The 27,668-nt window shown below is 56.2% G+C and overlaps 11 protein-coding genes across 11 annotated transcripts; 4 read left to right on the forward strand and 7 right to left on the reverse strand.

Annotated features, from left to right (window-relative positions):
• Positions 1 to 592: 592 nt before the first annotated feature.
• F5Z01DRAFT_634234 (uncharacterized protein) lies at positions 593 to 2,816 on the forward strand (the record flags this gene model as incomplete). The annotated part of the gene is made up of 5 exons (XM_046262038.1): positions 593 to 754; positions 817 to 1,266; positions 1,316 to 2,124; positions 2,179 to 2,374; positions 2,427 to 2,816. The coding sequence occupies 5 exons, from the start codon at positions 593 to 595 to the stop codon at positions 2,814 to 2,816; spliced, it is 2,007 nt and encodes a 668-aa protein (XP_046120583.1).
• A 412-nt stretch (positions 2,817 to 3,228) lies between these two features.
• Positions 3,229 to 5,399, forward strand: F5Z01DRAFT_481634 (DNA polymerase III, clamp loader complex, gamma/delta/delta subunit). Its single transcript, XM_046260083.1, has one exon. It carries the CDS (start codon positions 3,344 to 3,346, stop codon positions 5,000 to 5,002), a length of 1,659 nt encoding a protein of 552 aa, XP_046120584.1. The 5' UTR covers positions 3,229 to 3,343; the 3' UTR covers positions 5,003 to 5,399.
• On the reverse strand, positions 5,096 to 7,952 carry F5Z01DRAFT_481627 (uncharacterized protein). Its single transcript, XM_046260082.1, has 2 exons — positions 7,845 to 7,952; positions 5,096 to 7,796 (listed from the first exon to the last, which is right to left on the reverse strand). The coding sequence occupies exons 1-2, from the start codon at positions 7,856 to 7,858 to the stop codon at positions 5,291 to 5,293; spliced, it is 2,520 nt and encodes an 839-aa protein (XP_046120585.1). The 5' UTR covers positions 7,859 to 7,952; the 3' UTR covers positions 5,096 to 5,290.
• A 140-nt stretch (positions 7,953 to 8,092) lies between these two features.
• Positions 8,093 to 10,220, forward strand: F5Z01DRAFT_648859 (putative actin protein RO7). The gene is made up of 2 exons (XM_046263057.1): positions 8,093 to 8,586; positions 8,638 to 10,220. The coding sequence occupies exons 1-2, from the start codon at positions 8,192 to 8,194 to the stop codon at positions 9,965 to 9,967; spliced, it is 1,725 nt and encodes a 574-aa protein (XP_046120586.1). The 5' UTR covers positions 8,093 to 8,191; the 3' UTR covers positions 9,968 to 10,220.
• Positions 10,207 to 12,096, forward strand: F5Z01DRAFT_648861 (uncharacterized protein). Its single transcript, XM_046263058.1, has one exon. It carries the CDS (start codon positions 10,473 to 10,475, stop codon positions 12,009 to 12,011), a length of 1,539 nt encoding a protein of 512 aa, XP_046120587.1. The 5' UTR covers positions 10,207 to 10,472; the 3' UTR covers positions 12,012 to 12,096.
• On the reverse strand, positions 12,097 to 15,013 carry F5Z01DRAFT_648863 (kinase-like domain-containing protein). Its single transcript, XM_046263059.1, has 4 exons — positions 13,674 to 15,013; positions 13,321 to 13,620; positions 12,886 to 13,267; positions 12,097 to 12,833 (listed from the first exon to the last, which is right to left on the reverse strand). Exons 1-4 carry the CDS (start codon positions 14,563 to 14,565, stop codon positions 12,449 to 12,451), a joined length of 1,959 nt encoding a protein of 652 aa, XP_046120588.1. The 5' UTR covers positions 14,566 to 15,013; the 3' UTR covers positions 12,097 to 12,448.
• A 330-nt stretch (positions 15,014 to 15,343) lies between these two features.
• Positions 15,344 to 16,030, reverse strand: F5Z01DRAFT_671912 (uncharacterized protein; the record flags this gene model as incomplete). The annotated part of the gene is made up of 1 exon (XM_046264752.1): positions 15,344 to 16,030. The coding sequence occupies one exon, from the start codon at positions 16,028 to 16,030 to the stop codon at positions 15,344 to 15,346; it is 687 nt and encodes a 228-aa protein (XP_046120589.1).
• Positions 16,031 to 17,089: 1,059 nt separating this feature from the next.
• Positions 17,090 to 20,768, reverse strand: F5Z01DRAFT_617765 (uncharacterized protein; the record flags this gene model as incomplete). Its single annotated transcript, XM_046260998.1, has 2 exons — positions 17,090 to 20,425; positions 20,475 to 20,768. The coding sequence occupies 2 exons, from the start codon at positions 20,766 to 20,768 to the stop codon at positions 17,090 to 17,092; spliced, it is 3,630 nt and encodes a 1,209-aa protein (XP_046120590.1).
• An 821-nt stretch (positions 20,769 to 21,589) lies between these two features.
• Positions 21,590 to 22,203, reverse strand: F5Z01DRAFT_634242 (uncharacterized protein; the record flags this gene model as incomplete). The annotated part of the gene is made up of 4 exons (XM_046262039.1): positions 21,590 to 21,706; positions 21,768 to 21,881; positions 21,930 to 21,991; positions 22,050 to 22,203. 4 exons carry the CDS (start codon positions 22,201 to 22,203, stop codon positions 21,590 to 21,592), a joined length of 447 nt encoding a protein of 148 aa, XP_046120591.1.
• A 191-nt stretch (positions 22,204 to 22,394) lies between these two features.
• Positions 22,395 to 24,864, reverse strand: F5Z01DRAFT_481777 (major facilitator superfamily). The gene is made up of 2 exons (XM_046260084.1): positions 23,033 to 24,864; positions 22,395 to 22,974 (listed from the first exon to the last, which is right to left on the reverse strand). The coding sequence occupies exons 1-2, from the start codon at positions 24,460 to 24,462 to the stop codon at positions 22,506 to 22,508; spliced, it is 1,899 nt and encodes a 632-aa protein (XP_046120592.1). The 5' UTR covers positions 24,463 to 24,864; the 3' UTR covers positions 22,395 to 22,505.
• Positions 24,865 to 25,479: 615 nt separating this feature from the next.
• F5Z01DRAFT_481921 (general substrate transporter) lies at positions 25,480 to 27,552 on the reverse strand. Its single transcript, XM_046260087.1, has 3 exons — positions 27,240 to 27,552; positions 26,390 to 27,183; positions 25,480 to 26,337 (listed from the first exon to the last, which is right to left on the reverse strand). The coding sequence occupies exons 1-3, from the start codon at positions 27,415 to 27,417 to the stop codon at positions 25,711 to 25,713; spliced, it is 1,599 nt and encodes a 532-aa protein (XP_046120593.1). The 5' UTR covers positions 27,418 to 27,552; the 3' UTR covers positions 25,480 to 25,710.
• Between the last annotated feature and the right edge of the window lie 116 nt (positions 27,553 to 27,668).

A 27,668-nucleotide genomic window follows, 5' to 3' on the forward strand; every position in this document is an offset into this window, starting at 1 on the left:
CGCTCGAGTCCTTCCAAGATTGACCACTTCACCATCTCCAATCGACACCCGATCTCGCCTCAACACCAACATTCTCGCGTTTGAACCGTTTTCCTCCCAGCAATCGCAAGGGTTCACGGCTCGTGGTCTGTTCGGGTGCCTCATCACGATTCCCGATTCCAGCATATCGTTCGCGACCGGGCGCTCTCTGACGCGTGCTGTACGATCTGTAGTGCTTGATACCCGTCCATTCTACCTGCTTTGTTCTTTTGGCGGCGAGGGGCCTTTTTCGCAGCTTGTTGCGACTCGGTGTCAGGTGTTAGTGGCCAGAGAACAAAGACCTTTCGCTGGAATAGATTGCGCTCGCTTTGTACTGTGCTCTTGACACTGCCTGTCGCTTTCTCCTTTGTCTGCGCCTCGCATACCAGCGTGCGTCGGTTCTTTTCTTCACGGAATCCAAAAACGAACCACATTCTCATAGCCTTGTTCTGTTCTTCACGTTGCTGTTCGGTCGCATTCACTGGGACAGGACTTAGTTGAATCGTTGCTTTGGTCCAGCTGCAAGATAATCAAGCAACGCCGCACATTTGATATTGCGCTCGCTACAAGCAAAATGCCCACAGAAGCAGAGGAAGTGGCGGAAGACTATCGTCTAGCCTTGGAGGATTTGAGCACCAATGCTCGCTTTGAAATTAGCAACTTGACCGTGATTGCCCGAGAGAATACCGAGCATGCTCTAGCGATTGCTCAAACACTGGAGCAGCATATCTTGAAGGTAGGTTTGGATCGCATGCCCTTTGGGCAACGTAAGGTCTTTGAACCAAGCTAATCTTGCAGACTGCCCCCAACAAGAAGCTGCCGGCATTATACGTGCTAGACTCCATCGTCAAGAATGTCGGCACCCCATATACGCTGTATCTGGGTCGGAATCTGTTCAAGACCTTTATGGAATCATACACTGTTGTCGATAATCCGACACGAAGGCGGCTGGAGGAGATGCTCAAGACGTGGACTCAGCCTGTTGCCGGCTCGTTGGATACGCGTCCGGTCTTCTCGCCTGACCTTGTCCGACCGATAGAGAACGCTCTTATGAAGGCGAAAGCTGCAATGATGCCGCAGACGCAATTGCCAGGTCGACCAAGATCTGCTATGCCGCCCTTTCGAAACACACCTACACCACCAGGAGCACGAAACGGTGGGACGCCAACTCAACACCACCAAGCGCCACAGCAGTTCCCTTACGGGGTGCCACCAACTGGCCAAGCACACCATTACGGCCAGCCGAATGTAAGTGCGCCACCAGTTCATGACAGAATTCGTCCACTAATTTTGGAAGGCATACCCTCAGCAAAACGCACAAGTCTACCCGTATCAACAAGGCATGCCTTATGGGCAGAACGGGACGCACATGCCGCCAACTCAGGCTGGTGTGGACGTAGAAGCCTTGAGCAAAAATATTGCAGATCTAATCGCTGCGACGAGATTAGAGGCCGCGCAGAAACCATATGATGGTGGTGTGACGGCGAGGCTGAATGCCCTGCTGGATTTGCAACGAATAATCCAGAGCACTGCTTTACCGCAGGACCAGCTGGCCGCCATTAAGAACCAAGTAACAGACCTTGCTGCCGTGACTTTGAGACCAGCATCAGCTCAAAACCATGCATCCGCCTATGCTCCTCCAGCCCAGGTTCATCAGCCTGCGCCACCTGTCCCTGCGAGTTCTGTAGCTCCTCCTCAGGCTGCCCAAGGGACATTAAGTCTGGACACTCTGTTGGGACCTGGAGCACTGGCCACACTCATGGCGCGACAGTCCTCGCAGAGCTCTACTCCAAACCCACTAACTAATCCTGCGACCAAGTCGCCGCAGCCACCTATTGCTACGCCTTATGCAGCGCCGCAGTCAGCAGTGCCGGAACAGAAGCCGGGGCTGTCCTTGCTCGACCAGCTCCGACAAGCCGGCATACTCTCCTCAACTCCCCAAGCCAACCCCAGTAGCGCCCCTGGGCCGTCTCCTGCGACTCCTACACAGATGCCAGCGATCTCGGCTAGTCTTGCGAGCATACTAGCGGCACAAAAGGCCGGTGGTTTGTCAGCGCCCCAGCCTGGGTCTCACCGTGGCTTGGATACTGCGTCGTTAAAGCAACCGTAAGTTGTACAGATGAAAACCCAATCGTTGGCTGTTGAAACTGACACACGCAGCGCCCGGCCTGATACCATTTCACTGCTTTTCGAGAGACAAGGAGCGCCGTGCACGCAGTGTGGACGTCGATTCCAAACAGATGCTGAAGGCAGAAAGAAGAAGACAGCGCACATGGATTGGCATTTCCGTGTACATCAGCGCGCCAACGAAGCTGAGAAGCGCGGGACACACCGCAGTTGGTATCTCGATGCTCAGGTGAGTTCTCTGCGTTTGTACGTGTGGTAGTAGGCAACTGACATGATTGCAGGACTGGCTCAAGAATCGCGAGGAAATCGACACTGACAATCACTCCACCTCACCGTCTGCAGACGCTCAGGCAACCGCTGCTGCCGCCGAGGCCGCCAAGCCCAAGTATATCAAGGCGCCAGACGCGAATAGCGGCATCAACAGTGTTTGCCCCATCTGTCAAGACCGATTTGAGAACAAGTGGTTCGACCAGGCGCAGGATTGGGTATGGCTCGATGCCGTGCTCGTGGGTGGACGGGCGTACCACGCGTCCTGCCATGCTGAAGCAACGAGGGACAGAGAGGGGAGTGCGCCACCGCCGGCAACAGGCCCGGCGGGCGTACTGGGGAAGAGGAAGGCCGAGACAGGACTGGCGTCCCCGAAAGTCAGGTCGTTGAAGACCTTTGGCTGAAGCGATGTCTGGTTGGGAATCGTAGATGCAGGAAGAGAGAGAGAGAGGCATACATTCATGGAGTCTGGGTGCATTACATGGGGACGCAATGTTTTGGGATCTTGGGAGCACTCAAAGCAACTGCTTGCTACGCAATATCGAAACGATCCTTTTGATTTGTCTCAATTTCTGACAGTGTTTGCTGGTTTGAAGCAACAACCATGAGTGACGTGTAGCTGTCGGGGCCCCTAGACTGGTGGTCTGTCGCTGCAGTACCGACAGGCTCCAAGCAAGGTGCCTGGCACATTCGACTTGTCTCCTTTGTGCGAATATAGGTTTGCTTTGCATGTTTTAATGAGCAAGGTCACTGTGTAAAGGGACTGCTCTAAGGTGGTAGTGGTAGGCTCTACGCTGGTGGTCCCACTTGCCGGCCCGTCGCGTCACAACCACTTTAAAATGTTCAGCCAACGCGTCTCCCACCGAGACCTAATACATCATCTGCCTCACCAAACAGCTGCCCTAGTTCACGACGAATATGCCCGCCGGTCATGCCAGTTGAATGTCCCATCTGCTCGAAAGCGGTCAAACCGCACCAGATCAATCCGCACATCGATTCCAATTGCCAGTCGTACCTCGCTGGCGACCCTTCTCCTCCTCCTCCACCAGCGCCTCCCCAGACACAGACACCTAGCGCAACCGCACCAGCCAGCTCCGCGCAGAAGAGAAAGGCCGCTGATTTCTTCAGTACACCGGCTACAAAACGGCAGCATGGCGTGGAAGGGAGGGTCATGACCCCTCTGGTGGTGAATGGTGGGAAGAAACGTTCGTACGAGGAAGGGCCTGGAGACGGGGTAGTCACAAACACATCCGTTCCGACAGAATCGGCCCAGCCAGAGGGCCCTTCAATACAAGACGGCGACGAGCGAAGCGGCAAGCGCACCAAGACACGAAAAGCTGCTCCATTAGCGGAACGAATGCGCCCCAAGAACCTCGATCAAGTCTGCGGCCAAGAGCTTGTCGGTCCCAACGGCGTACTGCGCTCGTTGATCGAATCGAACAACGTTCCCTCCATGATCCTCTGGGGTGCGTCGGGCACGGGCAAGACAACGATTGCGCGATGTATTGCCAAGGTTGCCGGCAGCCGCTTCATCGAGATGAATGCGACAAGCACTGGCGTAGCTGAGTGCAAAAAAATCTTCAGCGAGGCTGGAAACGATCTTCTCATGACGGGAAGGAAGACGATTATCTTCTGCGACGAGATCCACAGGTTCAATAAGGCACAGCAGGACGTGTTTCTCAAACCCGTCGAGGCAGGGACCGTGACCCTGATAGGCGCAACGACAGAAAACCCGTCGTTTAAAGTTGCCAACGCACTATTATCGCGATGTCGAACATTCACGTTGAAAAGCCTGGACACAGAGGATATTGTCGGCATACTGCGCCGTGCGTTAAAAGAGGAAGAGGAGACATATCCCCCAACTGACCTCGTGGACGAGGAGATGATTACCTACTTGGCACGGTTTTCTGATGGTGACGCCCGGACGGCTATAAACCTCCTCGAGCTGGCTCTATCACTGACAACTTCACGGGAGGGCATTACGAAGGAGGACATCAAGACATCACTCACAAAGACCTTGGTCTATGACCGCGCCGGCGACCAACATTATGACAACATCTCCGCGTTTCACAAATCGGTTCGAGGCTCTGACGCGGACGCTGCATTGTATTATCTAGCACGCATGCTCCAATCCGGCGAAGATCCCCTCTTTATCGCTAGGAGGATGGTCGTCATCGCGTCAGAAGACGTCGGTCTCGCAGATAATTCACTTCTGCCACTCGCAACGGCTGCGTATACCGCGACTCAACAAATCGGCATGCCCGAAGCTCGCATCCCGCTTGCGCACTGCGCGGTAGCGCTATGTGCCGCCAAGAAGAGCACGAGAGCATATCGCGGCTTGAACAACGCGTATTCTGCGCTCAGGGAGCCAGGTGTGGCGAGCCTCCCGGTGCCGCTGCATCTGAGAAATGCACCGACTAGGCTGATGCGGGAAATGGGGCATGGCGCAGAATACAAGTATCCGCCCAACTACAGGGACGGGCGGGTGAAACAGACATATCTGCCCGAAGACCTTTTAGGACGGCGGTTCCTTGAGGAAAGGGATCTGGGGACAGAGGTGGACCCTGACTGGGAAATGGTGGATGTCTAACATGGCATCCGGGACAGGAGAAAGAAGATGTCGAAGTGTATTGGAAAAAAGCAGACCGCTCAGGAAGCGTTATCCATTGTTACTGTATAGTCAAGGCGCATGTGGACAATGATACTACCTCTCGGGGGCGACCCCTTTCCAGCCATGGCCAGTCTCAACTGACATGATATCATACTGTATTGTACAGTAGCACACCCTTAACGCCGGCGCAATGCAAACAGCCCAGTACCCTTTGCCAACCTTTGAACATCGGCAACAAAAAAGTCATGCGCTTATTGTACAGATTGATTAATCGTCTTGCGTGAGGTCAATGAGCGACACATCACTCTGTCGAAGTACCTTTTGACTGGAAAGTCCTCGACTCCTGAGCTTCGCTTCCTCAGTCGCGACAATTGCATCGCGTTGCTCTTCATCAACCTCGATCACCTTGAAGAATCCTACACTGCTGGTTCTCGGTACAAGCAGACGTTTCCTACGTGGCTGAGGGCTGGGGCTGCCATCCCTATGTTCAGGTGGGGGACCAACGCTGCACCGCTTACTAGGCGACAGAGGTTTAGCCGTTGGTACAATCTTCCCAAGAGGCGAAGAATGTGTTGGTGTGCGAGAGATAAAAGACGAGATAGGGGGTAGATCGTCGTCTTCACTCTCTGTGAGCAGCAAAGATGTGCTTTGCTCTGGCGCCCGTGGACCCGCGCACTCCGGTCGTCGTGTAGGCCTGGTACCCCTCGGGATGGACTCTGCTTTGTTGTTGGCGCATGATCCTGACATTACCGCCTGGGTGGGCGGTGGGGTATGAGCCTGCTTCGCAAACATTTCCAGCGTTGTCTGTTTGAAGACTGTGGTTGACGACGAGACGGTCGAGCTTTGCCTGTTATGTGGATGGCCACCTGAGGATGTAGCTGTCTTTTTCACTGCAATTTTGCTTGATTTCGTTGTTTTTTGGGGCTTTAACCCTTTCGAAATCTGGCTCGAGCGACGCTGCGAAGGTACGGTGCCAGTGCTGTCCTGAGAGCAAGAGGCAAGCGTGTGAGTTCGAGTACTTGTGGTCTCTGGCGAGGCAATTGCACCAACTGGGCTCTTGGCCCCACAGGGGCTCGACGAGAGAAGTATGGCTTCGATAATCGACCTTCCTCCGTTCCTATTCCTAGAGGGCGTACCAGGTAAGCGCATGTCCGCCTCGTCTGTTGTCTTGGCCATGCCACTGAGACTTGGCGGGAGCTGCTTACTTGATGGTCGTGGCGGAGGGCCTGGCGGAGGTAGCTCGGTGTCGTTGCGGCTCTGGCTCTTAGCCTTCTCCTTTTCCTTTTCCTTCACAGACGCGGTCACGGGCGGATTGGCGTGTTTTGTGACCCGCACGAATTTGTCCATGGCTCCCGAGGTGACTGAAGTCTTCGCTGCGCCTTTTGCTGTGGCCTTCTTTTTCTTCGGAGACTTGCGAAGGGCTTTGACACGCTCGGCGTCTTGCCAGTCGTGGTACGCAACTGGCGCCGTCTTCTTGACGACGTCTTCGAGAACCCAGGCAAGATCTGGTTTGCTCACGTCGAATATTTTGGTAGTTGGCTGCGAAGAACTGATCTCCTCGTCCGGTGCGTCGAGCTCGTCATCACTGTTAAGTGCCAAACTGCCCCGCGACTGGGGAATGTCCTCGTCAACTTCCTCGGTCAGGTCCACAGGCACGACATTCTCTGGTATAAATCTGAGCCGAAGCTCTCTCTGACCATCGGTGGTGAAGTGTGCTCGGCTGCCCGCGACTCTCTCGATATGTTCCTCGTTTCCACGCAGAAGCTGGCGGGTCAACAGTGCCGCTCCCAACACTCTTATGAACTTGATCCCGCCGACCCTATAGTCCCAACCAAAGGCAGTGCGAGCAAACTCTCTGAGATCATGTAGGCGGAGTGGCCGCTGCTCGTGGTGTGCCATGCGATCCTTTAATGCCTGCACGGTCGACAGAGGAGAAACGACCGGGTGCGTATAATAACGCAGGACTTCAATGTTCGGGAAGTCTTCTGGAACCTTTTGCGCGAGGGCACTGTGCTTGATCCGGAAGAACTTGCTCTCGTTTGTCTTCAACTCATGGATCAAGGAATTCCTCCAATCCGCCAGGGCCTGTTTGTCCGACGCCTTGATCTTGCAGAGTGACCTGCCGTAGCCGGCCTTAGCAGCTTCACAGGCCACCTTGACACCGCATCCTAATATTCCATCTGGCAAGTAATCGCCACCGCTCATCAAGGCCACCAGTACCATGCCCTCGCGGTCGAGGCCCTTTCCTGCGATGTCCATGGCGTCTATGTCGTACTGTGTGACGTGCGTTGGTGTTTTTGCCGTTCTGCTTTCAGCTGTCCAATTCCGCAAAGATCGGGTGCAGCCGAACATGATGGTATCAACGTCCTCGCTCAACACCGCATCAACAACCCCACGCTGTTGTAGCAGCGCGCAGTCTGCCTCCGCTTCGCCAGGAGCATCGTGTATCGGAAACCCAAGAAGCCTTATGAGTTGCTTGGCTTGGCTGATAGTGGCTGTGTCACCTCTCCCTGCACGCTTGTTCCGTTTGAAAGTCGGTTTGTCAGGGCCATCGAAGACGAAGACTGGGTCGACGGGTGTAGACATGAGTCGGACGAGTCGATAGAACAAGGTCCGAAGAGCTGGGTTGGTGCCACCTCGGGCCGCTTGGGACTGAAACTGCCATATCGCGAAATCGACGGCTATGCGAAGTGGTCGCCCATGATGTCGAAAGGAATCGGCCGCTAATTTGGATAAGGCTACTCGTTCGCCGGGACCAAGCTGGTCGTAAAGCCTGTGTGTGTCAGAGATAATAACAAGTAGCCTACAGTGAATCGCTTACCCCTTGATTCCCATGTTTTCATGGAGCGCACCATCCCGCTCGGTGTCATGGATGCATACGCCTGTGAAGTGATTGATGCTGCAAGCGTTGGAGGACCGTGAATTGGAGGATCACTGGGGTGACGGCTGGATTTGTTGACTTTGACTTTGGGTCGCGCTACGGCAGCAAGCGCCACGATTCGTCAGCCACAGAGAAGCCAAGCCACTATTCACAGCAGCAACTCGCGAACCATTGTTCTTTGTCCTTGACCCTCATCCCTTACCTCATATTAAACCCCGAAAGGGGCGCCAATTTTCTCCCAAACTATGCCTCCTTGGTTTGACATTGGCAATTGAGTTACGGTCCTGATGTCTTCCTCAGCGGGCTTCGCAGCGGCCCATAGGAGCGTCGCGAGCATTCGCTCAGGACCATCCCAGGGGCCTTCGACGCCGTCACGAAGTATAAGTTCAACATTCGGCTCACCGTCCACCATACGCGCCGATGATGACATTATTGTGATTGAGCTGGGCTCAAGACTTTTGCGCGTGGGTTTCGCGGGTGACCCGGTTCCCAAAGCGACCTTGCAATGCGGACCGGATGAGCAGAGGAGGGTGGGGGACTTCAGGGCCTGGCTGGATCCGACAAAGACACCGGGGCAGGCGTGGTCATCAGAATATGAGCTTTGGAGGTATGACCTCAGTAAAGTAGAACTGGGTTTGGTTCATGACAAGTTGGATCGTCTTATGAGAGAGGCTTTCTCAAAGTGAGTTGAATTGCCCCCGAGTCTGGGACATGGTGCTGACGGGGCCCTGAGGTTTCTCCTCATAGACTCCAAGCCGCGAAGAATGGCATTAGTGGCTGATCCATCTCTCCCGCTACCACTACTATCTACTGTCCTTGACACAGCATTTGGGCGCTTCCAGGCCCCAATGGTGTCCCTTCTCTCGCCAGCGACAATGTCTGCTGTGGCGGCTGGCGTCCGTTCAGCTCTCGTCATCGATATTGGATGGTCGGAGACGGTCGTCACAAGTGTTTACGAGTATCGCGAAGTTAAGACCACCAGGTCCGTCAGGGCTGGCAAATACTTCAACAACGAGCTATACAGAAAGGTGCTACATCCTCTCATCGCCGAGGACCAAGGGAAAGAAGCCAATACAGTGTCGGAAAAGTCTCATGGCCAAGAGAACCCGACAAAGGAGAAGATGGACCGTGACAGGGCCGTTGATGTTGAAAATGAGAAGGACCATCGTCTCAGTTTCGATGAGTCCGAAGACATCATGCGCCGTCTGGCCTGGTGCAGACCTACCAACAGAACATCCCAGAGAACGTCAGCTCAGCTTGAAACGGTTGAGGAGCAGGACGAGAATGAAGCTGAAGCGGGCAGCACTACTACGCCCGGGGCAGACAGGACGGCACACGTGCCGTTGCAATCTTCGACTCCCCCAAAGACAATCGACGTACCGTTCGAGAGGATAGCAGACGTCTGTGGCGATGTCTTTTTTGAGCCCTCCATGAACCTTGCCCATTTCGACGACCACGAGCTTCCGATACACCTCCTCGCATACAGGCATCTCGCCGAGCTGCCGGTTGATGTCCGCGCTATTTGCATGTCCCGCGTCATCTTTATCGGAGGCTGCTCCAATATCCTGGGCCTCAAACAACGAGTAATTGACGAGACGACATCGATCATTGAGACGAAAGGCTGGGAGCCGGCCTCTGGCAAAGCAGTGGACCAGTTGAGTAACAACTCGAAACTCAAGTGGAAGCCAACGAAGACGCCACATTTGGAACAAGACCGGGATGAGGAGGACGGCCTATTCTCAGAGCAGGCCAATGACTTTGATCAATTCGAGAGGGGCTTCATGCGGCCCCGAAAGAAGGACCCGCCCGTGCAAGGACATATAAGGGCGCTGCATTCCGTTGGGCCTTGGACTGGCGCAAGTCTGGCGTGTCAACTGAAGATACCAGCGATGGCAACGATCGACCGCGAATTATGGCTGCAGCAGGGCGTCAATGGTGCGTCGAGGCCTAACGACGTCGATGTCAAGGCGCAACAGAGGCAGAGTATGGGCGCAGGCGGTTTGATTCGAGGTAGCGGTGGGCAGCATACCAACTGGACGCTGGGGAAGTGGGGTGCTATTTGAGTTGAAAGTACGTAGAGATACCCAAGAAATTGACTAACGTGGAGCAATTTATCATGGCCATTGGGCATATACTGGCTGGTCGTCTGTCCTGCACTAGTCCGTATGAGAGTTCGGGGCATGCTGCAAACACCATCTACTTCATAATCTCAAAGAACATGTCCTCAAATTTTGGAATGGGGTCAACTATGCTTGTTAGTACATAGCAGCTAAATCGAATATAGAGCCAATATAGCCTTCCACTCTTGAATTGATGAATGTACATATACGGCATAACGTAATTGACTATTTGGTCCATACTCCTCCCTCCATAGGCCATAAATCACTGTGTTCGGCTACCCTACAGCAGCCAAGATAGACACATAAGCTACCGGGCCCTTGTCAATTAACGACCCACCTCAACCTGGAGAGCTTTCTTTTCCATCAACCAGTCTCTCACCTAATTCCTGGAGACCACAAGATAACAGAGAAGACATTATGCACCTTGTGTGTTAAAATACACACCACAATGAAGCGAGCATTTCCCTGCGTGCGCTGCCGCAGCGCCCGTCTCAGGACACCCATCCTCTCGAGAGCATTCTCATCACAGGCCTCAGCTGATCCCCCGATACCCAAACGGCCCAACCAAGCGCCCAAGCCCATCATTGACATCAAAGACATTCGTCAAAACCCAGAGCTCTACGCGCAGAACTGTATAGCTAAGAACTACACCCGCCAGTCCCACCACCCAGCCCGGATCGTCGAGCTCCACGCGCAATGGCAGGATCTCACACGCGGCAGTCGCGCGAATCGCGAGCGTTCCAACCTATTGCGCAGGCAGCTCGCAAACCCCGCGACCAGCGCCGACGATGGTGATATGGAGAGCGTGCGGCAGCTGACGCGCGAGGAGATCCAGGAGGAGGCGCGCAAGCTGAAGACGGAGCTGGCCGGCATCATGGACGAGGAGGCGAGGATGCAGGCCACCATGGAGCACCTGGCGCTCGAGATCCCCAACCTGACTGACGCGGAGACGCCAGAAGGTGACGAGCCCGTCCTGCTGTCGTACATCAATGACCCGCCGCCGGAAGAGCAGCAGCTCAAAGAAGGACCATCGCATGTGCAGATTGGCACGGACCTGGGGATTCTGGACTTTGCCGCGGCCGCCAACTCCTCTGGATGGGGGTGGTACTACTTGATCGGCGAGGCGGCTCAGTTGGAGCAAGCTCTGATCCAGTACGCGCTCGCGGTGGTCACACGCCACGGCTGGACGCAGGTATCGCCGCCCACGCTGGTGTACAGCCACATTGGCGCCGCGTGTGGTTTCCAACCCCGGGACCAGAACGACGAGCAGCAGGTGTACACCATTGCGCAGTCGGAGAGCGACAAGGACCGCCAGGTCCCCGAGCTCTGCCTGACAGGCACCTCGGAGATCTCCCTGGCCGGCATGAAGGCCGCGTCGACCGTGCACACGGACGACCTCCCTCTCAAGCGCGTCGCCGTCTCGCGCTGCTACCGCGCCGAAGCAGGCGCTCGCGGCGCCGACACCAAGGGTCTGTACCGCGTGCACGAGTTTACCAAGGTGGAAATGTTCGCGTGGACGGCGCCGGACGAGGACTCTGCGTCCGACGTGTACGATGAAATGCTCGACATGCAGACAGAGATGCTGTCCTCCCTCGGTCTCCCGTCGCGCGTGCTCGCCATGCCCGCGCAGGACCTGGGTGCGTCTGCGACGCGCAAGATCGACATGGAGGCCTGGTTCCCGTCCCGCGCGGGCAAGCTGGGCGGTTGGGGCGAGGTCACGAGCGCCAGCCTCTGCACCGACTACCAGACGCGTCGGCTGGGGACGCGGATGAGGGTCGAAGGCGGCAAAATGGGGTTCCCCTGGACGGCGAATGGAACGGCGCTGGCGGTGCCGCGTATCCTGGCCGCACTGCTTGAGAATGGCTGGGACGAGGAGACGAGGACCGTCACGATCCCGGAATGCTTGAGGCCTTGGATGGACGGCAAGGAAAAGATTGTTGGAGACGGTGCGACGAGACGTCGACAGATGGACGTGGATGGTGTGTAGCGTACTGTATAACTGCGTGGACATATGTATACTTCTAATAGCGCCATGAGAGGCTACCTAATTTGATCTCCCAGGATATCACCATCACTCGGCACATGATGTTCCTTGAGCTACACTCTTGCAGAAAAAGCCATATGAAAACATTGATTCTTGTAAAGTCTAATGTAATCACGCTGGATCGTCACTGCAATGGAGCTGCAGCGACTGATAAGAAAGACATGTGCTTCCATTCCCGGGTTCACTTGTGCCCGCAAAACGCCAAGATACCGTGTGCTACGCCCATGGTTCGTTGATAAAGAGAGGGCCAGGAAACCAAAGTGAAAAAAAGAAAGAAAAATCATACACCGCTTCAGCGACCTCTATGCTGTTCGTTCGTCTCCAAAAGTAGAGTGATAGGCGCCTGCCAGGTTTCTTTTCTTTTCTTCTTTGCCATCCCACTACCGGTTGGAACCGTTATGCCCATTGTGGTATTGATGCTCGTCACCCTCGTGGTGCAGCGTCACGCTGTTGAATTCGAGGAAGGGGTCGGCTATCTCGTTGCCGGGGGTCGCCAAGCCGCTGTCCAGGGGCACGCCCTTCATCTGTCTTGATCCAGAAATATCGACACTCTCGCTCTCCTTGACATTGCGGAAGTTGGGAGTGTCGCTGCCGCCCTTGGTGAGGCTGTTGGCGGGTACAATGGGCGGCTTGCCATGGCGAATGAGTGCCCACTGCGTGGTGCGGAAGAAGGGGTGGGATTTGATATCGGACGCGCCGGCACGCGCACCTAAGCGTCTGTTCTCATCCTTGATGAGGAGTTTCCTGATGAGAGATTTGCAAAGGCTGCCAAATGTGAGCATACAGAAAGCTGAAACGAGGAGCGGGTGGGACGTACTTTGTCACTGGCGGCGAGCCATTGTGCTCGGGGAAGGGGATGTCCTCCCGCAGAATGTTCGCAAACGTCGCGTTGCGATTCTTCCCCTTGAAGGGCGTTGTGCTGTAGAGCATCTCGTAGATCAAGATACCCAGTGTCCACCAGTCGACGGCGCTGGTGTGACCGCTCCCCTTGATAACTTCGGGCGCAATGTACTCTTCTGTGCCCACAAACGAGTTGGTTCTAAAGTTAGCAATACACGCGCGTGTGTCGATGGTGGGCAGCGCGTCGGTTCTCGCCCCATTCTTGCCAACGATCATGAGCGGCTTGCCTCCAGGATCGGACTGCTTGGACAGGTCAAAGTCCGAAAGCATGATGTGACCGGATTGGTGAAGCAGGATGTCTGTCGAGGCTGTCAGCAGGAGAAGACTCGGGGAGGAAAGGCGCGGAGCGTACTTTCGGGTTTCAAGTCACGGTAAATGAACCCCATGAGATGGAGATACTCCAGGGCCGCCGTCACCTCTGCGGCATAGAACTTGGCGTCCTCCTCAGCCAGGCACTTGCCCGGCCTGCTTTGCAGCGCGCGGAAGAACTCGCCACCACTGCAGTATTCCATGCAGAGGTAAAGATAGTCTTCTGATTGGAACGAATGATACAGAGTAACGATGAATGGGTGGTTGCTGGTGGCGAGGATTTCCTGCTCAGCGAGCGCTCGCTTGATCTTGTTCCGTTTGATCATCTCCTTCTTGCTCAGCACTGGGACTGGTTAGCCTTGAATTCCCGCCAGATGTTTGGTGTGAGATGCTTACCCTTCATCGCGTAGAGGCGATTGCTCTTCTTTTCGCGCACCAGATACACCTTGCCAACGTCACCCTTGCCAATGAGCTTGATCTTGTCGAAACTCGAGGGGCTGACCTCGACGGAACGGACCTTGATCGAGTTGGAGCTGTACGTTCGGCGAAAGGCCAAGTTGGCATTGGGCGCTGGCAACGCAGCCAGAGAGTCTTCCTCTACGGGAGGACTGAGCGATAGATGTTTGGCCGCCTCTGACTGAGCCTCGAGCAGCGAAAGAGAGCCTGGCTTGGAGGGGTCCTCGATGAGAGGATCTTTGCCTAGGTTTGCCGTCGCCGGACGTTCACCATCGGCACCCCCCTTGCCGCCGTCCTTCTTGAAGAGGAGCTGCGTATTGGGGGCACTAGCCACCCGTCTCAACCGCCTAGCCAGCTCTTCCTTGGTCTCGGCTGTAGCCTTTTGGCCGTTCTTGCCATCCTCGGGGCTGCTGATTTTGAATATCGGCGTGTCCGGCGGACTGGGCGGCACAGAGCCCTCGTTGTGGTGACGGAGGCCCGGGTGGCCTTGGTGGGCGAAGTAGGGGTTGGCATTGGCTGTTGGGCTGAGAGCCTCTTCTAGCTGGTTGCCTTCGCTCGCGACGGTTTGGGACCTAAAACGACCGACGGTGCTACTGTACAACCGGCCACGGAACGGCCTCGTGGGCCCGGACGCAGACGCAGACGCAGACCCAGAGCCCTGACCTTCGTCGTTTGACAATGCCTTGGTCGGGCTCTCCTTGTCTTTCTGCTTCTCGTCACCTAGGGTGCTTCCGTTGGTGGTATTATTAATGCGGAAGAAGTTGCGTAGACGATGGCTGACCTGGTTGCTGCCGCCGTGCCCCGCGCTATTGTTGCTGTTCTTGGAAGGCATGCCGGGTGTAGGGTCGGTGACGGAATCGAGGGTACTAGTTCCGGTACCGGTACTTCTGGAGAGGAGGTTGGGCGACGGTCGCGAATTGCCGCCTGGACGTGATGTCTGGCGGGAGCTTGTATCGGTGTGGGCTCGATCAACAAGCCGGTGCCATGTTCGGCGCAGAAGTCGACGTTGGCTTTTCGAAATGGTGCTGGCAAGGCTGGGGGCTCTGGGAGGTGCCGATGTTGGCGTGAGGCGACTCTGGGGCGAATGTGGTAGCCGGCGAGGGTGGTACGGGGTCGGGGGACGAATTCAATGGCGTGATCTGGAGTTGAGGATGCAGATGATGTTGGCGAAGCGGCAGGCTGAGGACGAGGAGATGAATTGGGGGGGGAATGCCACGGAGACTGGAGGCTGCGGTGGTAGAGGTGACGATGGCACTGGCACTGGAGGCGGCGGTGGTGGTGGATTGCTCAGCATCCAGTCGGCGGGTCTCGGTCTTGGAACTTGGTCCCGTAATGCCTGAGGCAGGACGATGATTGGTGCGTCCCCGATGGCTGTCGATGCTGCTAGAGCCCAGTTACCATCTGGGCCCAGTGGCCTGCGCCGCGCTAACAGGAGCTAACGGGCCCCACCAGCCACGAGGGCGGGCGCGTGTAAGAGGCACGCAAGTTGCAATCCACTGGGACGGATAATCACTGCGTGGTGCAAGGGAACCAAAATAGTTACGATTTGGCAAGTGAGAGGCCAGTGCTGGCTAGAAAGTCTTGATTAGCAGTGGTCTATCAGACCTAGTCTACATCCCATCAGCCCCTTGCGACTGTGTCCCCGTATCATCCTCCTCGTCAGGCAGGTTTCTCTCCCTCTCCATGAGCAACCTCCTGAGTCGCTTCCTATTCTCCTTCTCGGTGAGGTAATCTTCCAGCTTCTGGTCTCTGATCGACGGCGTGACCTGATGGCCGTCCTGATCCTTCAGATAGCTCGGTATTTCTTCTTCTGCCTCCTCGTCCTCCTTCCCATCATCAGACTGGTGGTCTTCCTCGCTATCCTCGCGTGCTTTCCCCTTCCCCTTGGGCATCTGTAACGTGTTCTTCGGTCCGTCGCCCACATGCCAGCCAAAGGGTATCAGATGGCGCTCCTCCACATGTGCAGGTAGTCCAGAACCACGATTCACCTTTGGGTCCATCCCGCGGCACTTGCCCCATCGACAGAGGCCGTCGTTCGCATGCTGTACATGCACCTTGGCCACGTGTCGTCGTAGGGTATCCAGATTCTGGAGCTCGGCTTTGCAACCCTCCCACTCGCACCCAAACACCAGGAACTTGGGCTCGAGGCGTAGATACAAGACCCGCGGCGGCGGGCTAGCCTGCTTGGGCGGTCGGCCCCTCCGCTTCACGATGCCGTTCCCGTTGCCCTGTGCTGAAGAGGCACGAGAAGGCGCAGACGAGGGGGCAGCATGACCGCGCATGGCCGCGTACGACATGCCTGGTTTCCATCCTTTGGGTCGGCCAACTCTGCTGACGGCCGGTACTTGCGGTATCGGCACAGGGGTCTCCTTGACGACTGTCCGCGGTGCATGGTGATGCGACGTGCTTGCATGTGGCCCTTCGCTGCGCTTCGGTGCAGGCTGACTACCAGGCCGAGTCGGCAGGGGAACAGGCGTTTGCTTTGCGGAAGTTGATGCTGATGCCACCGCTTCTCGTTTAAATTTCCTGGAGAGGTCTGACACTATGAGCTCATCGCTTGGCATTACTGTCGTCTGGTAGTCCTGCGGTCGGCTCGGCGACTGCAACACCACGGAAATACGCGATTCGGAAGATGTATGTGACCCCCCAACCGTGGGAGCAGGGCGTTGTTGACGCGCCTGTGGCAAGGAGAGGGGATCGGCGGTCTCATGCGATGGCCGTCGCTGTAGCGTGTTGTGAAGGTTCATCGCGCGCCGATTGCGTCGCGACGCGCAGACGTACAGGCGCCGGGCGTGATTGAATCAATTGCACTGTGAGCGAGACTTTAAGAGTTTCCGCGAGTTTTGGTCGCTCGAAATGGCACAGGCCATGCGGCTGAGTCTAGGAGGCGAGGCGAGATGATGTGAGATGATGAGTGCAAGATGTTTCTAGATTCATCAACGCGCAAAAAGACTGGATGGAGCCTTCAATCGTTCGCACAGTCCAACGCCAGTCGCAGCCAGCAGCCGCAATTAGTTCAACAACACGATTATTTTTTCACTTGGGAGAGTAGTAATGATGCACAACTTGATAGGAGCCGCAAATCTTTTCTACCAAGACCCTAATTCGAAATACAACGGGCAAAGACTTCTGCACAGCGAACGTGTCCTTCATGTTGGACATGTATCCGAACAGTGGTTCCAATTGATGTGAATCAAATTCAAGACACCATGATAATAAAACAAACCAGGCTAACAATGGAAACCAAGGCAACCGTCCAACAAACAAGCCAAGACAGCCTCATTTTCCCCAGATTATTCCTTGCCCACCTGCCAAGTGCAAAACGTCAAACTCATGAATCCGCCTCATCGCCCCTTCTAGACTTCTGTCTCTACATCGGGTTTGCGGCCGTCCAGCGATCCGATCGTCCTCACCTTGCGGAACGCGTACTTGGCCTCGTCCTTCGCGAACTTGGCGTTTCGCATCGGTCGCCATTGCATCAGCCCACGTTGCTTGCGGTGCAAGTCCCGACTGCGGCTCTTGTAGTCCTTGTACGCGCCGATGGGACCGTTCGACTTCTTTGACGAGGTCGTTGCGTCCGTCCGATCCGTTGCCGTGGAGGGACGGGGGCCGGCACGGGATGAGCCTTCGGAGGGTCTGGGTTGTTCTTGGTTGTCGGCGTCTTGGACACCCAGATCAGGCTCGCCATCTTCATCGTCATCATCATCATCGTCTTCGTCGTCATATTCGTACTGATCGTTCTCGTCGCTCGTCTGGCTGGGGCCGCGCTGGCGCCTGCCCATGAGCTCCGTGGGATCTTTCCCAAAAGCACCACTCCAGTCAGTGCCGTCCTTAGCCATCCACTTTTGCTTGTCCTTCTCGTTAGCCTGGGCGAGGACATCACGACCATCAGTCAGAGACTCATCGTGCAGCTTCTGGATGTGCTCCGGAAGCTTGGCGTCGACCTCTTGCGTGCGGACACCCTCCGCGTAGCAAGCCTCCCATGTCTCAATCGTCTCGCGCGAGTCGTTGTCGCTGACGAAGCGGATATGGTCCCGATCCGTTCCAGGAGAGAAACGACCCTTGAAGCGGACGCGTCCAATCTCCTCAATGTCAATGTCGGGAATGTTTTTGTAGTTCTCCTGAGTGATGTAGCTCTGCGAAAGGCGGACACTGTTGTCGACCCTGAAGAGAGGGACCTCAAACTCCTTCTCCTCGCCGTCGACGAGCTCGAGCAACCAGAGGGCTGCGAAAGCATCCGCATGCCTCTTGCCACCAGGGGTGATCTCGAAGAAGATGGGCGACCTGTAGCGATGGCGGACGGGGAGACGAATCGTTTCGTTCTGATCGTCGGATCGCTGCAGGTTGAGCGTCATGCCGTCCTCCGTCTTCTTGCTCTGCGCCTTCTTGACGCTGGCCGACGAGCCGCCTGTCCTGAGCCTGAGCTTGGCAGAGTTGTGCGAGTAGCCTCCGGTCACAGTGATCTCGTTCGACAAGAACTCAAAGGTGCCAATGTCCCAGCCAAGTTGTTGAGGAGGCAGTCGGAGCTCAGTCGAGCGGAAGAGAAGGGAGATGCGGACGCGACCAAACCCAATGCCACCATCGAGGGGGTACCAGCGGCTCGATTGACTGGCGGTTTGGAGGATGTCGGAGATCTTGAGGGGCACGACGCCGATGAGAGGGTCGTGCTGCCTGTTGCGCGAGTCGCGGACGCCAATCGTCACAATGGCGGAGCGCCAGTCGCGGATGAACTTCTCTGTGCCGGCATTGAAGATGGGCTGCGAGGAGACGACCTTGGTACGGGTCTTGTAAATCAGATCATCGTTCAGCAGGATGGTGCAGTACGAGCTTGGGAGGTTGCGGCCAGTCTCCTCCTTGACTTCGCCGGCCTCGGGACGCGCCGGCTCGTACTCCTTGCCCTTGCGCTTGCCGTCGCTACCCTTGATGTTGGACAGCTCAAGACCGACGATTTGGTGGACAATGACGGACAGGATACCAGATGGCCACAGTGGATCAGGGGGAGTGTGGATGACGTCGTCCTCCTCCTTGGTTTCAATGGCACCTTTGTCCTCTTGGAACTCGGGCTTGTCCTGCAGTTCCTTGGGCAGGTTGGGATCAGTACCGTCTGTGCGGAGAGCCTTGCGGAACTGCGTCTTTCCAAAGAAGCCAACCTCCCAATGAAGCTCGCCAGGCATGCTGCTCTCTGCCTGGACACCCTGCAGGTGGGATACCTGGGGGAACATCTTGCCCGGGTGCTGGATGAGCTTCTGGATGCTGAGCTCAACCTTGCCGACAACGTCGTCAGCCGATCCACGATCGCTGTCCCAGAGCTCCATGGAGAGCTGCTCGTCGGCCCTGATCAGGTCGCTCGTGACCAACAGGCCACAGCTCTCCTCGAAGATGGGGTTCAGGTTGTCCTGGATCACGCGGGTGCAGAATTGAGGCTTGCCAAACTTGCTCCAGCTGATGGTGATGTACGGGTCGGAACCACCACCACGGCTACCGCGCTGGTCCTGCTTGCTGAGGCCGACAGCCTTGTGGATGCGGATGAAGATGACGCCGAGCGCTTCCGTCTCCTTCTTGACGTCGTCTCCCTGCAGCATCTTGCTGAGGTCCATGGTCAAGCTCTTGGGCGCCACGTACATGGAGGCCGCCGCGCCAATGGCCCAGTTGACAAAGTTGGAGATGAGGGGCAAGTTCAGGATGTTGACGCCCTTCTCGATCATGGGCGTGCATCCAGCCTGCACCTTGGGGACGCCCATCAATGTGAAGGTGAGGACCTTGAGGAAAGGTGGCTCAGGCACCATCTGCAGACGGATACGTGCAGTCGCAACGAGACCGAGCAGCTCTACCCAGATGGGCAAGGGCACTCCGAAGAGGCCCTTGACGCCAAGATAGAAGACGAGCTGCATGCCCATGTTCTTGGCCTTGGAGGCTACATCGGCGCCCGATGGCTTAGCATGGTACGCAAGGGAGACCTCGAGATTGTAAAAGTCGCCGGCCTGCTCGTTGGCAGCCAACTCCTCCGGGTCGGTTTCATCCTTGGCCTTGTTGTACGCCTCGTCCTTGATGTCCTGGACATGGGAGTCGGGTAGGGCGCGCATGTTGAGGATGCGAATGGGGTTGTTGCCCTGCGAGATGTCGGCCACTCGAACATTTTCAATGATGCCAGGCACCGAGGCGGCCATGACGTCTTCCAGTGTATCTGCCACACTCGCAAACATCTCGGGGTTGATGAGCCCCCAGACGATGCCTATCATGGTGTTCATCCATTCCACTGACTCGGGGATCAGATTCGCGGTGGCAGCCTCACCTCGGTCCTGCTCGCTGGCCCACTCGTTGTCGCGACCCTGGCGGATGAGGTCTTTGATCCAGAGCCAGACGCCCGACGCCACGCAGGCCCCCAGGGGTAACAAGCCCAGGAGACGGCCGCCAAAGAACTTGCCAATGAAGACAATAGCAATGAAGATGCCTCCGCAAAGAAAGTTGCCACGCTGCTCCAGGTGCTCGAACATGGGCTCGTAGCTGCGCGATGGGGTCTTGTAGAAGAGGACAGACGTCTTCTCGGAGCGGATGGGCATGTCACTGGCGATGTTGGGGTCCGCTTCTGGGGGCGCGGAGATGTCCTGGGCCTGGCGGTACTCCTCGCCAGACATTTTCGAGTCGACCTTTAGGGGCGTGTCCTTGCCGATGTTGGCGTTGGGGACAGACATCTGACCTTGTTAGCATCTCGATCATGGGTCGTCCTGTGTAAGCACGTACCTGAGGATTCTCGACAATCTCCTTGAAATCGACCTTGGCATCGCGGATGCCCACATCCCGACCAGTGACAGGGTCCCTGACCGTCCGCAGATCCTTCTCCTGGGGCTTGTCGGCCACGTGGGTTTTGATCTCGCCCGCCTTCTTGTTGCCCTTGAGCTGCTCGTCAATGGCGGCGTCGCGCTCCTTCTTCTCGGTATCCAGCTGTGCCATAAACTCCTGGATGTTGGGGACCTTGTGGCGACCACTGTAGTGACCACCAGGCACCTTGGTGGTCTGCTCGGGTTGATCAGCCATGGTGGGTTGGTAGATTCAGTGTTCTTCGAGGATGCACTTGGAAACTATCACAGCCCGGGCCTCGTTTACGAGGCAATGGCAAGTGGACGTGAAGCAGAAGGGAGGAAGATGTGCGGTCGACGAAAAGAATTAATGAAATGTCCCGGACCAGCTTGAGGTGAGTGTCATTGTCTGGCGGCCAATGATTCAGCCGAATTCGAGCTCCATCGTCGATGACGTCGTTGTGTCTGACCGCGGGGCTACCGCGATCAAGATCAAGATCTAAGGTGGGCTGTCGTCGCCAGCACTTCAAGGCAAGCTAACAAAGTCGAGGCTGCTATCGGCGCTAGAGCTAGGAGAATGGCTGCTCATTGCGGGGGCCTTCTTGGTGAGTTTGAGCTAAGGTTCTCAATTGTTTCAAGCTTTTCCCAGCGCTGGCTATTGTCATGCCATATGAGCGGCCAAAGTCGAACCTAAGTAGAGACCGTTACACTCACGCATGTGTCCCAGCAGTGGAAGATGAAATTGGAATCTGCCATTGACAGGCTCCGAATGGGTGATGGAGATCTCAAAGGACCAAATCCCAGCAGATCGTCCCGGCGGAATCAGGATCGCCCGTCTGGTTGCGTCGATGGCTTGGGCCGCCTTGGGGGCCGCCTTGGCTGTCCAGACCACCACCCCTGCGACACCTTCTTTTCCATGTGGGATGACGAAAATTGCATTATTGGGGTCAGTATCTACGTAAGATCAAGATAGTGAAGATAGGCTCTGCGTAAAAAATGTACCTTACTGACGCTGAGTAGCTGTCTCGAGCTGTGCAGCTGTTTTTGCGCCCGCGCTAGCTACCCTACACTTTTGGCGTCCTGCCTGACAGCGTCCCCGAAAGGAGGGAATTGATTGAATCCGTCAATCTTCTTGTACTTCAAGGTATCCAGGTCAATGCCGTAAAAAGTGCGCACCTAATACATCCAGAGTCAAAAGTTGTCCAGAAACAAACCCCTCCCAAACATGTTCACTTACACTGATCCCGTAGGCCTTTCTTTTCGGGTCTTCGGCCTTGAGTCTTCGAAAGTCGATACCGATACTCACGCCACATTTCGGACAAAACATTTGGTCCTTCTTCTTGGTGTTGAACTAGACGGCATAAGTAATTCAGTCTGCAAGTTGTGAAGATATGCTCACCTGGTAGTTGACGCACTTTGCCCTAGAATCATCGTGCCACTCTACCTCGTTTTCCTCCGGATCTACTTGGGTCAGTCGCCATGTTCGCAATGACTCAAAGTACTATTATGCAGCACTCACACACGAGGAGGTACCCAGCGCTGCGACAGATGGAGCAGTTGCAATTGAGTACTTGGTGCTCGGGCAATGGAGGCGATAGAGTCACAGACAAGGTGATGTGGCCGCAGTGGCAGCCAGCATTGTACGTCGCGGACGATCCAGCTTCGGTAGTCATGATTGTGCTTCTGAAAGACGAAGAACACACTGCAAGAAGAAAATGATTCTGATATAAAGTGCTATTATACTTGCCTCCCATCCAGTCATCGGAAGCTTGCTTATAAATACTGTTACCATCTCCATGCAAGTGACTCAGACGGGGCGGTTGGAGGTCCTACAGGGATCATCACCACGATACCACGTCTCGTAAAGGGCGTGCCGCATGTGCAATAATTTATAGTATTGTCTGATTATTTGAATTATCTTTGTGATTAGTATATTTAGAATATGCAGCACCCCCTCCCGGCATCTCGGCACCATCTAGACAGTCTCCTTTGCGCCATTGGCATCGCCTTCCCTCAGGGGGGCGTTTGCCCTGGCCGCTGCCTCCTCGCCGTCCTTTTCGCCATGGGACTCCTCTTCGTGCTCCTCGGCGGGAGGCTCAGCGGGGGCATTGAATGTCGGTGCGTAGGCGCTCTTGGCGCGGATTTTGTGACCATACTTGTACAGGACAAACGGAATAGGCGCCAGGCAGACGGCGACACAGCCCAGGAGGGTGCTGGCCCATTGGATGCCCAATCCGTCAAACATTTGGCGCGCAAACAGAGGGAAACCGGCGCCACAGAGGGAACGCATAAAGGTGTTTCCGGCAATGGCCGAGGCGGCGAACATGAGGTAGGCATCGACGAGGTAGTTGAGGGCCTGGAGAAAGATGGACATGAGGCCGAAGCCGGTGAAGACGCCCGAGGCAGCGGGGGCCGCCCAGTGAATGTTGGGGTTGTATCCGGTCCTGTTTCTCAGGTTAGTACTGGCAATCCACGACAGGTTGGGGACATTGGCAAACGTACCATCCAAACCAGAAGATACCGATAGCAAAGGCGATGCCGCCGGCCATGATGCTGGGGAGACGCCACTCGGGCACAGGCAGGCCATTGTTGGCTGTCAGCTTGCGCATGTACCACGGCTGCTGCGCCAGGACCACCGCGCCGGCAATGACCTGACCGGCAATCATGCCAAAGAAGGTCAGACCGCTCTGTCCGGAGCTGAAGCCGTGGACACCGACAAAGACGAGCGGGTATGCTGTCAAGAAGAGATAAAGGATACCGTAGATGAAACTCATGTAGATGGAGAGGAAGAGGATGATGGGCTCGGTAAAGAGCAGACGCAGAGGACGCGAAAAGTTCTTGGTGACGAGCTCGCGGAAGTCGACCTCAATTTCCTCCTGCTTGGCGTGGATGCCCCAGTTCTTAGTGCGACGACGGAGTTCCGCGGCCTTTTCAATCAGGATGACGGGAGGGTACGTCTCCTCGAGGAAGATGAAATCGAGGATCAAAGCGGTACCGCCCATGATGGTGGCCAGGTACTCTGTCCAGCGCCAGCCGAGGTAGCTGTCGACGATGAAGCCTCCGATAAAGGGGGCGAGCAGGGGGCCAGTGAAGACGGCCATGCTGAAGAGGGTGACGGCGATACCACGCGTCTTGTTGTCGAACATGTCGGAGAAGACGGCGGCGACGACGGCGAGCGGGCAGGCACCGAAGAAACCGGAAAAGAAGCGGCAGATGAGAATGGTCTGGATGTCCTTGCCGGTCGCACAGCCGGCGGAGAAGACGGTGAAACCAAACATGGACAGGACGAGGGGCAGCCGACGACCGCGCAACTCAGACAGCGGCGCCCACAGTGTCGGCCCAAAGGCGAAACCGAGCACATAGAATGTCGTTCCCAGGAGGCCGACCTCTGTTCCCACGCCGTACACCCGCGACACCGTCATCGTAGCGGCGCTAAAGATGGAAGACGTGAACGCCGAGGTCATGGTCGTGTAGCCCAGCATGGCGGCCGTGAGGATCTTCTTGCGCAGCGCCCAGTTCTGCGCGTGCAGCGGATCCTGGGGCCCGTCAAACTCGACGACGTACTCCTCCTGCGCAGGCAATGGTGGCGGGTACGCCTTGCCTGCGCCAAACGGCGGCAAGGGCTTCTTCTCTGCCCGCGTGCTCGTCCGGCTGCGGACGCCACTGCCCACGGTGCTCTGGTGCTGACTCCTCGCGGTGTGGATGCGACTGAGCTCGGTGGGGTGCCTCTCGAGGTCGTTCTGCGTGGAGATGCGGCTCATGTTCCGTGTGAACGGGGGGTGGTCGGGGGCGATCGATGTGGACGACGAGGACGATGCTGAGGAGGCGGAGAGCACCCGCTCAATCTCGTTGGAGGCACGCCGGCGGAAGCGCTCAGGGGAGGCATCGCGCTCGGCTGCCATAAGGCTGAGGTCGACGTTGTCTGGTGGCATTGTGCCAGCTACGGTCGTTGTTTCGTTGTCTCTGGCGTGAAGGAGACTGCGTGCGTTGTGATGCAATGGGGAGGGGGGAGGGACACTGGGTTTTTAGGACCAAGATAAGTTAGTAGAGGAGAGGAGCGTCGCAGGATGGGACCGAGTAATGTCGTCAATTAGTCGAATCGCTAGCGCGGTGCTTGGGTGTGCTCTCGGGACGCGAGGTAGGCAAATGTAAGCGTCGTATCCGGAGTGTCTTGACGGATATAACGTGCCGGATGCGGGACTGGACGTCTTCTTCAACAGAGTCGGAGGCTTTGCGAGAGACAATGGATTGTTTTCAGTCTTAATCTAAGACAATATACGCGGAGAGGCTCATCATCCAAAGCGAAGTGACCATGGAGGACATGTCTACTGTATATAAGCATGCATCGCGAGTCAGGGCGAACTCGAAAGACGTCATGCATGCGATTGAAAAATAATTTACCATTGATTACAAGCCAGAAAACTTCGCCATGACCCCGGCAAGCCCCGGCTCCTGGTGTCGGCGCTGCAGTTCGCTAATTCCGCTCTGACAGCTGGCCTTGATTGGCCATGACATGTCTCAGGACGGGCCCAAGCGGCGCGAACCCCGTGCGCTGGCTTGGCTTTTGTGAAATATCCTCCATCTCGGTGTCCAACGATGACTCCCGCACCGAAACTGCTTACTGCAACAGGCCTCGGCATTAGGCGATGCAAGACCCCTAGCTTGCAGGAAACCACGGCATTGCTTACAAGTTGCCGTTCAAGCGCCAATGGCAGCATCTTCTTTTAGTCCAAGCGACACGTGTCGGGACCAGGAATTAATTACTAAGGAGTCCGTGATCTTCTAGGGGTCTGATTGAGCAGGCCCGGGCCGTCTGGTAAGCTCCTGTCGTCGTCAGTGCGGCTTTAGCCGGGTTAACAAAATTTGCAATGACCCATCCAGGCACTGCCGCATTGGCAACCCGACCTGTAGATGAGACAATGTCGGGCAGAGAACACCGAGAAGCCGCCCCTTACAATATGGCAGTCGAAAAAATTGTAATCTCTGGTGTTTGTTGATATAAATAGTCGACAAGACTTGATTTGTGGCGTCACGTCGCAATGCAGCCCACCTGGGCAGTCTATCCATGAAGAGCAGTGATACGCATTGTCATCAAGCAACACGGGGGTCGCGCTGGTGAAGAGAACTTCAGACTCTAAGTCATTGATCATCGAAACGACATTGTGTAGCAAATGGGTAACTTAATGTCTATCTCTACCTGGTGATACGCCCCAACCGTGCTCCAGCAGGGATGTCGCCTCTTCGAGGTTGAGCCCTGCTGTCTCGGGGTAGATCGACCAGATCAATATGTATCCCACAACGCATATCGCAGCGTACAGAACAAACGTCCACGACGGACTGAGGAGGTCCATGAGCGGCAGAAACGTGAGCCCTATAATAAAGTTGCAGCCCCAGTTGGTGGCCGTCGACACACCACTGCCCAAGGATCGGACCGCCAGAGGGAACAGTTCAGATTGCATCCAGGGCACATTCCCGAGTCCCAGGGCAAAGGAAGCCACGTAGAGCATGATGCTGACGAGGATGAGTGTCGCAGCGCTACCAGCCCCTGATCCATCTGCATCCTGAGCAGCAGCCTCCGCTGTGTCGCCCAGTGAAATAAAAGAGAAACCCAACGCTGAGAGGAGCAGTCCCAAGATCATGAAGGGCAGCGAATATAGCAGGATACGCCGCCGTCCAATGCGATCGATCAGCGTCAGGGCAACCATGGTAAAGATAAAGTTCGTCACAGCCACCGTGAGCGAGGTCAGAGTCGGGCTCTTGAACCCAACGAGGGTGAATATTGTCGCCGAAAAGTACATGAGCGAGTTCTGCCGAGGTTAACGTCTTTGCCATGCAAGAGTGCGTAGGTCTTCCACTTACAAATCCGCAGAGCTGCTGTAGACCCTGCAGCAGACAAGCAATGGCCAAAGCACGGCGATTCTGCCCTTCGCTAAGCAGCTCTTGCCAGGCACCAAGCCACCGCCACGGGCCGGCGCGCGCGTGCTCGCGTAGCCTCCGTGCTTCCTGCTCTTCCCGTGCTTCCGCCTCAATCTCCCGGATCACCGTATCGGCGTTGCGTGTGGATGCGGCCGCGCCGCCGTTGACTCTTTGAATCACCGACTTGGCCGCCGCAGAGCGTCCGACTTTGACAAGCCACCTCGGGGTTTCCGGCATGAAGAAGACCAAACCAGCTTGAATCACGGCGGGCAAGGCTCCCAGGCCCACCGTCCAACGCCAGCCCGATGATGGAGAGCCAAACGTCGAAAACATCCACCCGACAATGTACGCGACAGCTTGACCGAGGGTGATGAACAGCACGTTCATCGTCACGAGCCTCCCGCGATGGGAAGCGGGTGCCACCTCGGCGATATAGAGCGGCACAACAAAGCTCGCGGCACCGACTGCTGCCCCGACAACGCATCGTCCGGCGACCATGCCCGTCACGGTGTCGCTGTAGGCCTGCATCAGGGCGCCGGCCACAAACAGCACATCGGCGAAGAGGATGACTCGTTTGCGTCCAAATTTGTCGGCGAGTATGGAGGAGAATGGCGACAGGATAAGCGCAAAGAGAGATGTCGAGGATGTGATGATGGATTTGTCCATGGACGTGAGTTCTCGGTTCGACAGGGACGTGCCGATCGAAACCAGCGTGGACGAGATCACGCCAGTGTCATCTGTTGCACAACTGCCGTCAGAAAAAAGCCCAGGCTCAGGAAAGAAGAGGACATACATCCGAACAAGAGACCGCTGATGCCGGCCGCGAATGTCAAGACCAGGACGAAGACGCCAGGTTTCGCGTCGGCCTTGCTCGCTATGCTTCCCGCATCGATCTCCGCGTCGTCGCCATCGTACTGGAGTTCGCCGTCGCGCTGATCTTCCGGTATCAAGGGGGCCTCAGGGCTGTCCATGGCGGGCGCATTGTAGCCAGACGAGTGTTGTGAGTAGTCTAGAGTGTTGCTGTTGTTCGTTTGTAATGCTACGGATGCGCGGATAATGACTCAGCAGCTCGTGGGTGTTTTCAGGGTAGGCCGGAACCACACAAACTTGGACGTGCTTACGTCGCATCCGGACTGCCAGACGCGGCAGCGATCCATCCTCTGCCTTTCCACGCCTGAAATACAGCGCAGACTTTGCTAGCAAGGTCTCTGATGGCCTGCTA

This window comes from Emericellopsis atlantica (genome assembly GCF_019669845.1).
Source record: "Emericellopsis atlantica unplaced genomic scaffold F5Z01scaffold_6, whole genome shotgun sequence".
NCBI lineage: Eukaryota > Fungi > Ascomycota > Sordariomycetes > Hypocreales > Bionectriaceae > Emericellopsis > Emericellopsis atlantica.

What these genes read in the sequence shown, in the direction of transcription:
- F5Z01DRAFT_481634 (XM_046260083.1), top strand. Translation starts at nt 3,344, where the DNA reads ATGCCAGTTGAATGTCCCATCTGCTCGAAAGCGGTCAAACCGCACCAG.
- F5Z01DRAFT_648859 (XM_046263057.1), top strand. Translation starts at nt 8,192, where the DNA reads ATGTCTTCCTCAGCGGGCTTCGCAGCGGCCCATAGGAGCGTCGCGAGC. An exon ending in ATGAGAGAGGCTTTCTCAAA is followed by an intron (nt 8,587 to 8,637) that starts GTGAGTTGAATT and finishes CGGGGCCCTGAG; the next exon opens with GTTTCTCCTCATAGACTCCA.
- F5Z01DRAFT_648861 (XM_046263058.1), top strand. Translation starts at nt 10,473, where the DNA reads ATGAAGCGAGCATTTCCCTGCGTGCGCTGCCGCAGCGCCCGTCTCAGG.
- F5Z01DRAFT_648863 (XM_046263059.1), bottom strand. Translation starts at nt 14,565, where the DNA reads ATGCCTTCCAAGAACAGCAACAATAGCGCGGGGCACGGCGGCAGCAAC. An exon ending in TCGCCTCTACGCGATGAAGG is followed by an intron (nt 13,621 to 13,673) that starts GTAAGCATCTCA and finishes AACCAGTCCCAG; the next exon opens with TGCTGAGCAAGAAGGAGATG. An exon ending in GGCTCGCCGCCAGTGACAAA is followed by an intron (nt 12,834 to 12,885) that starts GTACGTCCCACC and finishes CACATTTGGCAG; the next exon opens with CCTTTGCAAATCTCTCATCA.
- F5Z01DRAFT_481777 (XM_046260084.1), bottom strand. Translation starts at nt 24,462, where the DNA reads ATGCCACCAGACAACGTCGACCTCAGCCTTATGGCAGCCGAGCGCGAT. An exon ending in GGTATCTTCTGGTTTGGATG is followed by an intron (nt 22,975 to 23,032) that starts GTACGTTTGCCA and finishes CCTGAGAAACAG; the next exon opens with GACCGGATACAACCCCAACA.
- F5Z01DRAFT_481921 (XM_046260087.1), bottom strand. Translation starts at nt 27,417, where the DNA reads ATGGACAGCCCTGAGGCCCCCTTGATACCGGAAGATCAGCGCGACGGC. An exon ending in CAGCGGTCTCTTGTTCGGAT is followed by an intron (nt 27,184 to 27,239) that starts GTATGTCCTCTT and finishes GTTGTGCAACAG; the next exon opens with ATGACACTGGCGTGATCTCG. An exon ending in TACAGCAGCTCTGCGGATTT is followed by an intron (nt 26,338 to 26,389) that starts GTAAGTGGAAGA and finishes TAACCTCGGCAG; the next exon opens with AACTCGCTCATGTACTTTTC.